Below are 13,312 nucleotides of genomic sequence, written 5' to 3' on the forward strand. Positions count from 1 at the left end.
GGTGATTAGAGGCTGCTTTTCACAGGTCTGTATTCACACAGCCCATCTTTCAAGATCTTACATTGCTACTCACTTATACAGCTTTCAATCTTGCCTTAAATATATTTCCTCCTCTTTGATAAACCCATTGTTTTAAACTTTTTTTGGCAGTTACCTTTCCCAGAATATAAAACTCTTTCATGTTGTCATTTTGGCCACCACTTTCAGAAAAAATAAACTTAATAACTTTGCCTTATTTATTTATGATTTTTGCCAGTTGTAAAACCTCCTTTTTGAAATTCAACAGCTAACAATTCACTCCTGACTTATCTCCTAATAGAAATTCCATTCATACTGCATCTACTGGGATCTCATCTTAGCTCGTCCACCTCCATTTCAAAATGCCTGCTTTTACACCTAGTCCCGTTGATGATTTAAACTTTGCAGTCTGACTGTCTTCAGTTTAATTAAATTAATCACATGCACACACACCACAAACACACAGCCCGCATAAGCCTGCTTCACAGTATCCCACAGTAATATTAGGAAAAATGATATTCTCTTTACACTGACAAGGGCAGCCCCCACCTACCCCAACCCACAGGAGTCAGGTTCGCTAAGTGGCAACTACCATTCCTGCCACTGGTTGAAAAAGAGGCACTTAAGATTGCCCATTTAAGGGCCTTAATTGGAATTAGGGTGGGAAGACATCAACAAGTGTTCCCTTCCTGGACTTAATTAGGGTAGAGGCGGGAAGGGGCAGAGGTGGGAAGGTGACAGATCCCCAGCCTTCACCCTGTGGACTGATTTAATGGCCACCCCAGCCAACCCCCCAACTTCCAAACTCACTTCAGAGGAGGGCATTAAATTATGCCCATTAACTCTGCTTCTCCCTCCACAGATGCTGCCTGACCTGTTGATTATTTTCTTTTTGTTTTTATTTCAGATTTCCAGAGAGCATTTTAGAGACTGGCACTACCCTATTTCCTAACAGAATTCCTTAGTTTTCTCATGCAGTATTAAGTTACAGCACCAGCCCTGTAGAGGCAGATGCAATAAGTGATCCAGATTGGTTTTGGTGGATAGAGAAGCCAATTTGGATTGGAATAGAATCAGAGTTAGACAACAACTAGCAGCTATATGGGTAATTTAATTGGAAGTTGAGGAAGTTGAAGTTGGAGTTATTGGGATAAGTAAGCTGAGATCAAACACTTCATGGCCCAATGGTTCCAATGCTGCCGAGACAGGAAAGATTTTCTGTGAAGAAGTTATTGAATAGATAAGATAAGAGAATGGATGAACTTGATATATAGTTTTGCATATAGTTTACTCTTTGGAGATCAGTGAATAAGAAATTCCGTTCAGAAAATTGAAGAGTGAGGTAATCTATGATGTGTTAAATACTGCTTGATCTATGGAATGAGTAGCCATAATGGGCTAAATGATCTTTTTGCATTCCATTATTTTGTTCTTTATGTTTTTTTTACTTAAAAATGAAAGGATAAGTATAAAAATTCACACATTTGCTGTTGGGATATTAAAATGTATTCCTATGGTGTTTTTTTCCAGATTTGTTTGAAAATGAAGGTGCGGCTATGTTTAAAGTTGTGTCGTTTGACACACCAACAGGAGTAGTGCTTGCGATTACCTTTGCAAGCAAAGTGAAAAGTAATTACAAAATTAATTGGAAGGCTGTGCAGCATGAACACAAGGAAAGGGTACTTGCAACAGATATTGAGCAATGCAAGTAAGTTCCCCAGATACTGAGCGTTACAGTGAGTTATGAGAACACTTCATTTTCACCCCTGATGATGTAATGAATGTCATGGAATAAAAATCATATTTAACTGTCAATTTCAAAGGTAAAAGTAAAATTAATTTGGAAACTTTTAACTGAGTGCAGGAACATCAATACTAAAGAAACCTTGAATGCATATTAATTGACACTAAATTGTTACCATTACCCAGAGCCAATGTGTATAATTGGAAAAATATAGTTGGAAAAAGCAAAGAAGATATGAGGATGGGTGAACTTTATAAAGTTCTGCTTGGTGACCTTTGTGAATCACCAAATACTTAAGCAGAATGATGGAGAAGGGAAAGGGTACTTTGTATGTGGAAGAAAAGAATTATTGGAAATCTAATGTTTAATGGACATCTGGAGTACTATGTACAGTTTAGTTTTTGATTCCTTAATTAAGAAAGGGTGTAACTGCAGTCGAAGCAGTTCAGAGAAGATTCACTCGACTGATTCCTGAGATAAGGAATTTTTTTATGAGGGAAGGGCCTATACCCACTGGAGTTCAGAAGTATGAGAGGTGATCTTATTGAAACATATAAGCTGCTGAGGGGATTTGACAGGGTGGATGCTGAGAGGATGTTTCTTGTTGTGATGGAGTCTTGAACCAGGGTACACAGTTGAAAACATTTGGAGTCTCCCATTTGAGACTAAGATGAGGAGAATTTTCTTTCTTTCAGAGGTTCATCAGGCTGTGAAATTCTCTTCCCCAGAGCGGTGGAGGCTTGTCATTGAATATGTCCAAGCCTGAGTTAGTTAGATTTTTGATTGACAAGGAGGTCGAGGGTTATGCAGGGCAGACAGGAAGGTGGAATTGAAGCCACAATCAGAACAACCATGATCTATTAAATAGAGGAGTAGGCTCGAGGGGCTAAATGGCCTATTCAGAATTGAATCACAAAATCATGGAATTGTTACAGTGTAGGAGGCCATTCAGCCCATCGTGTCTGCACCAGCTCTCCAAATGAGCAGTTCAGCAAGTGTCATCCCCTGTCTGCATATTTTTATTTTTCAGATAATTGTCTAATTCCCTTTTGAATGTTTCAATTCAATCTACCTCCACCACATTCTCAGGCAGTGCATTCCAGACCTTAACCACTCACGGTGTGAAAAAGGTTTTTCTCATGTCACTTTTGCCAATTACTTTAAATCTATGTTCTCTTGTTCTCAATCCTTTCATGAGTGTGTAACAGTTTCTCCCTATCTACTCTGTCCAGACTCCTCATGATTTTGAATATTTATCAAATCTTCTCTCAGCCTTCTCTTTTGTGGCTCTTGTAGCCACAAAAGCTATGAATACAAATGTTTGTTCTGTGCCTAATTCTTGTGTTCTTGTGGAAAGTGGGAAAATAATAGTTGTAGAGTAAGAGGTGCTGCTCCAAGTTTGGTTGTAAGTACTTGAGTGCTTCATTGATTTTTTTTAAAATAAAACTTTTAGATCCGTTTTTTCACAAGATTAGTGAATTCAGTAGAATGTTTTGTTTTCTTTAGACCCATTATAAGGCCCACTGCTTTTTGATATACATCAGTGACCTGGACTTGGGTATAAAGGGCATAATTTAAAATTTTGCAGATAACACAAAACTTGGAAATGTAGTAAACAATGAGGGAGAGTGGTAGCAGATGAAAATTTAATGCCAAGGAGTGTGAATGATTCATTTTGAAGAAGAGTGAGATGAGGCAATATAAATTAAATGATACAATTTTAAAGAGGATACCTAGCAGTTCACATACACAACATTTTGAAGGCGACACGGCAAGTTGATGGGCCTGTTTATCTTTTTAAAAAGCTTGTGGAATGTTGGACTTTATAAATAGAGGCACAGAGTACAAAACCAAGGAAGCTATGCTAAACCTTTATAAATCACTCATTAGGTCTCAGCTAGAGCATTGTGTCGAGTACGGGGCACCATACTTTAGGAAGGATGTCAAGAGATGCAAAGGAGATTTATTAGAATTATACCAGGGGTGAGAAACTTCAGTTATCTAGAGAGATTAGAGAAGCTGTGATTGTTCTTAGAACAGGGAAGTTGAGGGGAGATTTAATTGAGTTTTTTGAAATTGAGGGGTTTTGATTGAATATACGAACATAAGAACAAGCAGCCAGAGTAGTCCATTCGGCCCCTTGAGCCTGCTCTGTCATTTAATAAGATCATGGCTGATCTGGTAGTAACCTCAAATCTGTATCCCACCTACCCCTGATAACCTATCACCCCCTTGCTTACCAAGAATCTACCACCTCTGCCTTAAAGATACTCAAAAACTCTGCTTTCACTGCCTTTTCAGGAACAGTGTTCCAAAGACTCATGACCCTCTGAGAGAAAAAAATTCACCTCATCTCCGTTTTAAAGGGGTGACCCCTTATTTTTAAACAGTGATCCCTAGTTCTAGATTTTCCCACAAGAGGAAACATCATCTCCACATCCATCCTGTCAAGCCCCTTCAGGATCTTATATGTTTCAATCAAGTTGTCTCTTACTCTTCTAAACTCCAGCAGATGCAAGCCTAGCCTGTCCAACCTAGAGTAAATAAGGAGAAATTGTGTCTGTTGGCAGCTGAGTCAGTAACCTGAGGGTACAGATTTATGATCATTGGCAAAAGGAGTTGAAGGTTTTTATACAGCAAGTTGCTTTGATGTGGCATTCACTGCCGGAAAGGGTTGTGGAAACAGATTTAATAGTAACTTTCAAAAGGGAATTGGATATATACATGAAAGAGAAGTATTTGCAGGGCTATGGGAAAAGAGCAGTGGAACTAATTAGATAGCTCTTTCAAAAAACTGGCATAGGCATATTTGCTGAATGGCCTCCTTCTCTGCGAAAGACTCTATCTTAATGGTATCCTGGAAACTGTCACAATGCATTCATCCATCAACACTCCCTGATCTGTCAAGGATGAAAACCATATAAATTAAATGGCTTCTAGGTGATATTGGCTTCCCCAGTGCCCTTGGATAATGATCTTATTAAGAATGACCTCTACAGCAGCAGAAAAAAACAACAAGGTACATGCCCCCTATAAGATTGATAACCAAGAGGACCTTTGGGATCTTAAAGATTTGATTTCCTGCCTAGATAGATCAGGAGAGCCTCCCCACTATGTTGCAGACCATGTGTTGTACATAGTAATAGCCTGCTACATCTTTTCAAACTTCGCCATTCAAAAAAAGCTAGACATTGCTGCCGAGGGTGCCCTTGTTCTTTGGAGCCCATACTTAATGGAAGAGAGCACCGTGATTACCTGCACTCAGAAGTCTCCTCAGTTATCTCTGCAAAGGGCATTGCAACACATCTCATCATTGAAGTCTTCTGAGTAATAGGATCTACTTTAAAACAACAGTTTCATCTCCTTCTGTAAGGGGACATTTCCTCAATTTTCTTCCAATTCCAAAATGTGACAACACAGCCCTTTTGGCTCCTACGTGACTTAGAAAAGATACTTCCACTTGTGGGGGAGACCAAAATTAGGGGTTGTAGATAAAAGATATTCACCAAAAAATCTAAAAGTAATTCAGAAGAAGCTTCCTTACTCAGAGAATGGTTAGAATGTGGAATATGCCACTACAGGAGCACTTGGAGGTGAATAGCAAAGATGCATTTAAGGCAAATGTAGATAAACACATGAGTGTGAAAGGAATAGAGGGTAACCCTAATACAGTTAGATGATATCAGGTAGGAGTCTTGTGTGGGGCACAAACACCGACATCGACCTTTTGGTTGAATTGCCTGTTTTGGTGCTGCACATAATTTCTAATTCTATGAATAATCTCACCCTTACTAATACGATCTAATCCTCTTACCCCACTCTGAGCCAGTGCATGGAACTGAAGAAGCAAGTGATACAAGGGGTAAGTGAATGGATTGTGATCAATAAATATAGGGCAAGTCTCTGTGCAGGAACTCAGGAGTGGGCTTGAGTGTGAGTTGATCTTTCTCTTCAGTGTGATTTGATCTTGCTATGGACAAAGAAATAGACACATTGCAAAAAAATGTTTTGGATTGGGGGAGAGCGGATTTTAGTAAAATAAGGCATGACCTGGCCAAGGTAGACTGGGAACAGCTACTTGTGGGGAAATCTACAGAAGAGCAGTGGGGGGTGGCATTCAAAAGGGAAATGGGGAGGGTACACGCTCAACATGTTCCCGCTAGGGTGATAGGAAGGAGTAACAAGCCCAGAGAACCATGGATGACCAGAGATATTCAGGATATAATAAGAAGAAAAAGAGAGGCTTTTAGCAGGTACAAGGGGAGCAAATCAGCGGAGGCATTAGTGGAGTACAGAAAGTGCAGGGGGGAGGTTAAGAAAACAAGTCGGAGAGCAAAGAGGAGATATGAAAAAGCTTTGGCTGGTAAAAGTAAGGAAAATCTCAAGATATTCTATAAGTATATCAATGGGAAGAGGATAACCAGGGAAAGAGTAGGGCCCATTAGGGACCAAGGGGTGCAATCTATGGGTGGAGCAAGAGGACATTGGCAGAGTGTTGAGTGAATACTTCACATCCGTCTTCACCTAAGAGAATGAGGATGAAGGTATGGAACTCGGGGAGAGAGACTGTGAGGTTCTTGAGCAAATTGACATAGGGAGTGACAAGGTATTGGAGGTGTTGGCAGCTTAAAAGTAGATAAATCTCCAGGTCCGGATGATCTGCTAAGGGAGGCAAGGGAGGAGATCTCAGGCTCTGACCCAAATTTTTAAATCTTCTCTGGCCACAGGGGAAGTGCCAGAGGACTGGAGAACAGCTAATGTAGTTCTGTTATTTAAGAAGGGTTGTAGAGATAAGCCAGGGAGTTACAGACCAGTGAGTCTCATGTCAGTGGTAGGGAAACTATTGGAAAAAATTCTGAAGGAGAGAATCTATCTCCACTTGGAGAGGCAAGGTTTGACCTGGGATAGTCAGAATGGCTTTGCCAGAGGGAGGTCGTGCCTAACAAATTTGATTGAATTTTTTGAGGAGGTGACCAGGTGTGTAGATGAGGATAGTGCAGTTGGTGTAGTTTATGTGGATTTCAGCAAAAACTTTGACAAAGTCCTACATGGGAGACTTATAAATGAGGCAAATGTACATGGGATACAGGGTAATTTGATAAGGGGGATTCAAAATTGGTTTAGTTGCAGGAGACAGAGGGTGATGACAGAAGGCTGCTTTAGTGACTGGAAGCCCGTGTCCAGTGGCATACCACAGGGATCTGTGCTGGGTCCCCTATTATTTGTCATTTATATAAACAACATAGATGACTGTGTCGGGGGTAGGATTAGTAAATTTGCGGATGATACACAGATTGGCCGGGTGGTTAACTGTGAGGTTGAGTGTCTTGGGCTACAGGAAGATATAGATGGGATGGTCAAATGGGCATATAAGTGGCAGATGGAACTTAACCCTGAAAAGTGTGAGGTGATACACTTTGGAAGGAATAATTTGGCAAGGAAGTATTCAATGAATGGCATGACGCTAGGAAGTTCTGGGGACCAAAGGGACCTTGGCATGTGTGTCCATAGATCTCTGAAGGCGGAGAGACATGTTAGTGGGGTGGTGAAAAAGGTATATGGGACACTTTATCAATCGAGGCATAGATTACAAAAGTAGGCTGGTCATGTTGGAATTGTATAGAAACTTGGTGAGGCCACAGCTGGATTACTGTGTGCAATTCTGGTCGCCACATTATAGGAAGGATGTGATTACATTTGAGGGGGTGCAGAGGAGATTCACCAAGATGTTGCCTGGAATGAAACATTTAAGTTATGAAGAGAGGTTGGAGAGACTTGGTTTGTTTTCGTTGGAGCAGAGAAGACTGAGGGGTGACCTGATCGAGGTGTACAAGATTATGAGCGGCATGGACAGTGTGGATAGGAAGCAGCTGTTCCCCTTAGTTGAAGGGTCAGTCACGAGGGGACACAAGTTCAAGGTGAGAGGCAGGAGGTTTAGGGGGGATGTGAGGAAAAACTTTTTTACCCAGAGGGTGGTGACAGTCTGGAATGCGCTACCTGGGAGGGTGGTGGAGGAGGGTTGCCTCACATCCTTTAAAAACTACCTGGATGAGCACTTGGCACATTATAACATTGAAGGCTATGGGCCAAGTGTTGGTAAATGGGATTAGGTAGGTTGGTCATGTGTTTCTCACGTGTCAGTGCAAACTCAATGGGCCAAAGGGCCTCTTCTGCACTGTGTGATTCATCACTATCTTCCTCATCATCTTCCTCCTTACTATCATCATAGTCCACTAACACTTCAAAACAGAGTTTTACATCTATTTAGGTTGGGTTAGTTTAGGCTTTGTAGTTTGTTGTAGATGTCTTAATACCCACAGTTCTCTTAGGATTGGGTTAACAGTGCTGAAAGTGTTCTGGAAGAAGCAATATAGCATGGAGATGGCTTCCATTGTGTGTTGATTTTTACAGTCCACTTGATTGAAACCATGCCTTTAGCATGGTTTCTTGCTAACAATAGTCTTTTAATACAGATCAGAGTAGTTGCCATTGCCTTCATCCATTGCCCCTGCTGTGGCTCAGTTATGCAGGTTTCCACAGTGATAAACCTTGCTTTATTATTAATGATGAGGTGTGATTCAGCAATTTCACTCAGTTTATGCAAAGCTTTTTTTTAACTACATGGTAGTGTTGGTGCTTAGGGTGGACAAGGAGCCAAAGGAAGTGTTTAGTGTATTACCTCGCTTGCCTTAGTGAGATCATTGACTTTCTCATGGCACTGGTCTATAGCTCTGGAGGTAATAGATTTGGCATTCAGTTCCATTGCCATCGCCCTCCGGGGCATGAGTGACATTTCGATCCTGCTACTGCTTTGAGTATCATGTTGTCTGCATCCGATGTCACTTCTCTTGAAGAAGACTTAAAGTTATGGGCCTGTGAATTTATGGCATCATCACCTGTACCTTTGTATCCAGCTGTCTCGTTTGACTGTGTGCCACCTGCTCCTCTAGTAGTCATTCGTGCGAAGGATAAGAAAAAGATTGACACACGCAGTGAGGTTAGCTGAGAATCCACAGAACGAGCCAATCATTGCCTCTTCCTTAACCTGCTTGTGTCCCATACCGGTGCTGCAGTATTCAGCAAGAACTGAATTTTTGAAAAATGAACCCAGATTAGAATTATTTTCTATGTGATATGCACCACTCACTAGTCCAATCCATTGTCATAAAAATCGTATAACTCACTATACTATAGCATAAGTCCCAGCAATTTAAAAGTAACTCTTATTTCCAATTTATCTCTATGGGAAAAATGGTCAAAAAAAATCGCAAAAACTTAACACCCAATCAGCTATGCACAAATACAACAAACAAGTAGCGGATGCATTATTTGCCGGCCAAGGCTGTAAATTAACATTCTCATGAACAACTAACAGTAACATACCAGGGAACTGTAACTTCACAGAATGGCAGGATTGTCAAGGCACAAGGATTTGTTGATTACAACATGGCCATATGTGCCCTGCATCAATGACATTACCTATGCCTACAGGAAAGGATTTCACTTTCTCAATGACCAACTACTTTGCAAACAGCACTACCATGGCCTGAATTTTTCCCGCATCGGACAGGCTCGATGGGCGGGGGTGGTTGCAAAGCCTCAGGGAAATTGAAGCGCTTTTGAAAAAAAAATAAATGCAATAAAAATTTAATGAAATATGTTCCCTCGATGGGACATGTTTTTATTTTTCAGAAAAACTTATTATTTAATCCGTAAAAGCTTTAGGAAATCTCATCCCGCTCGTGGATGAGGCTTCCTAAAAACCGTAAAGGCCATTTGGACTTTTCGCCTGCCCGCCAACCATAGGGTTGGACGGGCTGCGTAGACTTGAAATTAATTACTTTGTTAATGGCCTTAATAGGCCTTTCAATTATCGGCGGGTGCACAGCTGACTCCAGAGTCGGCTGTGCACCCGCCGAACGAAATATCGCGAGACTGTGCAATGACGCACGCCTGACATCATCGCGTGTCATTTTACACTCCGTCATGTTGGGCCCGCCTCCGCAAGCTGAATGTAAAATCCTGGCCCATATTTCTCAGATGGATGTTTGCAGTCTAGGAAATTGCCATGATTCATCTTAAAGCATTCCACCATGCCAGCAATCTTTCGCCTACAAAAATTGGTCCATGCCCGACTTCTGAGAGATCAAGTACCATTTACAGCCACAGTTCAAGATGCCTCTGCACTTTCTCAAGACACAAGCTGTGCACAATGCAATGGGGAGAAATCAGGGCAGTGGGATTAATTATGATAAAAACAAAAAACTGCGGATGCTGGAAATCTAAAAGTTGGTCTAAAAAAATGCTAGCAGAGGCATGATGAACCGATTGGCCTTCGGTGCTGCAAATGTCTTCAGCAGAGTCACAATGCAGCATGTAACTGGAATTTTGAAGCCTCGGCTCGAGTGCCTGCAGGCGGCACACTTTTGCCTTAAAAAGAGGCATCTTTGTGGAGGCCTAGCAGGAGACATAAGAATTAGAGCCAGGCCTTTCAGGACTGAAGTTTGGAAACACTTCTACAGGGATGGGGTGGTTGAAGTTTTGATGCGGGGTCAATTTTTAATTTTAAACCTGAGATTGATAGATGTTTGTGAACAAAAGGCGGTGAGGGTTTTGGGACAAAGGCGGGTACATGGAATTTGGTCACAAATAAGCCATGATTGTATTGAATGGCAGAACCAGCTCAAGGAGCTAAATTACTCCTTACTCCTCTTCCTATCAGCAAGAGGAACTGCAACTGGCCAAAGAGGCTGCAACGACATTTGCTGGTAACTACAGGAATTATCTCTGCCTGTCTGATACAGCAGCCCTTCCTTTGACTATTACATCTGACTACTGCATAAACATTTGCTCCCTTCCCAATATAAAGTTACCATTATTTACAAACACTTCCATGTGTATGTGAACTTACCTGGCTCCCTTGAACTCTCATTCACACCATCATATCAAAGCTATTTTTAAATCTTGCCAAAAATAATGTCTGTATATACAAATTTAATATAATTATCATTTTAATGAAAGTCAATACTGTGTATAGTCATTGTTTCTTCCAACATGCTTCACCAACCTGGCAGCCAAGGTAGTCTGCGCATCCATGATAGAAGCTAAGATTGTTTTGCATGTCGTTCAGTCTCAAACCATTACATGCTCCAGTATGGTATTTTCCCTAAGCTGTATGGGTGTGCAGCCACGCACAATCAGGAATGGGCCAACCACGCACAAACGATGTTCCCTTTAAGATATGCACACGCACGAGTACTTGCTAATCTTAAGGGGATTGTGTAGTGCAAAAAGCCAGCCAAGCACAGCAAACAGTTAGAAAGAAACATTGCTCCAGGATGGACTGCATTAATAAATCAGGGAACTGCAAATTTGGGTAATGAACGCCTCTATTTTCCCAACCATTTACTGCACATGCTTGGAGACTTGCTATAGTATTTTTGCATATATTTGATGTTTCCTCGTTTCCTCGAAGAGCTGGATGCATGATATCAAGTTACCTAGGATCTTTGACCAACAGCTCACATCTCCTGATTTTAAGATCATCAGCATCCACCTCCTCATGTGATTCTAGTTCTACTGTCTACTCTGTGCACACCCACTGCACCCCCTCCACACCATGCCCATACCACCCCCCCCCCCCCCCCCCCCCCCACCCACCCACCCCCCAATCTCATTGTCTAATTCCTCCAGGTTGTATGCCAGTGGGCTAATGCTTCAATGAGGAAGGAGGACTGATGATAACTGCTATGAAATGTATACAGGATTGGATGCTTGCTTTTGTCTTGTCTTTCTATTTCTGAGAGTTTGTGAGCAACACCTAAAGGACCAAGGGGAAAAAAGGTAAAAATGGGCTGCTAAAGAGCTGAGTTCATATTACTTTCAGGATCAAGGGGCTCTGATCAGCTAACTTGCTGACAAGTAACGCAAGGTGAAATGGAATGAGATGGAAAAGAGGCATGTAATATCCCGACAAACTTGCAGTCGGCTTCTCTTCTCTGACTTCCCCAAATCTGACTCCTTTTACAAACTCACTTCCCCAGAGTTGTTGATCCTTGCTCTTTGGGCTATTTTTTTTTTGTGTTACAGGCCATCTTATTTAACAAGAATACAAAAAGTGAAAACCACCTCCAGTTACCATGTGCTGTAGTCAAACTATTGCAGAAACCAAAGCTTAGAAATCTAGCCATGGATTTCCCATTTTTAGGGCACTAATCAGCCTAGGTTCCCCCATACAACAGGCAGGAAGCACATGCACATTGGTAGAGGATGTTCCACTGGCTGGTGGAGTGCATGCTGGCTGGCAGCATTCTAAATGGAAGGTCATATATCTAAATTAGGTGTACTGAGGTTATGCTGTAGTGATGGTGGTGAGACGTTAAACTGAGGCCCTATCTGCCTGCTCAGCTGGATGCAAAAGATTCAATGGTGCTATTTTGAAGAGGAGCAGGAGAGTTATGTATAGTATCCTGGCCAATATTTATCCCTCAAACAATGTCACAAATACAGATTATCTAGTCCCTATCACAGTGCTGTTTGTGCAAACTTCTTGCACACAAATAATGTTGCATTTCCTATGCTACAGCACTGATTACACTTCAAAAAGCACTTCATTGGCTGCAAAGTGGTTTGAGACATGTAGCGGTTGTGAAAAGAGCTATATAAATGTAAGTCCTTTCTTGTTTTATGCACAATTTGTATTCCATTTTGGTGCTAACTGGCAGGAATACCTCCTCATTAGTGCTATGTAAAGGCATTTTGCAGCACTTGCAGGTTACTTTCTGATTTAATATTTCTGACTACACTCGAAAGTTCATTGTCTGCACAGAGAGTTTGCTGCTATTGTACTGTTGATCTCTTTGCAGCCAGACTATCAGTGAAGCAGACATAGATGGCCTGGTAGGGCTGCCTTTGGTAATAGAGAATGAAAAGAAGCATCAAAGACATCACAGAGCAAATAAATCTACTGAAAAAGGGAGGAGCAGGACAAGGAGAGCACGGAACAGGAGGCTATATCCAAAGAGAGTCTTCAAAAGGCACTTCTCCTACCTCAGCTTTACTGAGGAGAAATATTTGAACTGCCTTTGCTTTACCAACTGTGACACTTGCTGCAGCCACTACTCCAGCCTCAAACAAGAGTACGGAGAGCACTACCTGTGGTTAAGGTCATCATGGCCCTCAACATTTATGCCAAGGAACTATTTCAGACTGCAACATTTCAAAGCTTTCAATGTACTAATGTATTAAGGAGGTCATTGAGGATTTCTACAGGATGAATTAAACATTTATTTCCCATTGACAGAACAAAGCCAGACGAGAAAGCACAACGTTTCACATGCAGGGCAGACTTCTCTGTGATGCAAGATGAAAGTGATTCCACACACAATACCTTGCTTGCTCCCTATCACCACCCTGGCATTTTTATTCAATGGGATTCTACTCCCTGAAAGTGCAGCTGGTTTATGAATATAGGCAGCACATCATGCAGGCGTGTACATGCTATTCTGATCAGCCTTCCCACTTACCAACAGTTGCACCATTCATACCACT

The 13,312-nt window shown here is 41.6% G+C and overlaps 1 protein-coding gene across 1 annotated transcript in view; it reads left to right on the top strand.

Annotated features, from left to right (window-relative positions):
* Positions 1 to 13,312, top strand: part of LOC121288957 — an 80,905-nt gene that overhangs the window by 6,592 nt on the left and 61,001 nt on the right. Inside the window, exon 2 of the mRNA XM_041207822.1 lies at positions 1,549 to 1,726. Coding sequence (XP_041063756.1) covers positions 1,549 to 1,726 — 178 coding nt within the window. The remainder of the gene's footprint in view (positions 1 to 1,548; positions 1,727 to 13,312) is intronic.

Source organism: Carcharodon carcharias, chromosome 16, assembly GCF_017639515.1.
Source record: "Carcharodon carcharias isolate sCarCar2 chromosome 16, sCarCar2.pri, whole genome shotgun sequence".
Lineage (NCBI taxonomy): Eukaryota > Metazoa > Chordata > Chondrichthyes > Lamniformes > Lamnidae > Carcharodon > Carcharodon carcharias.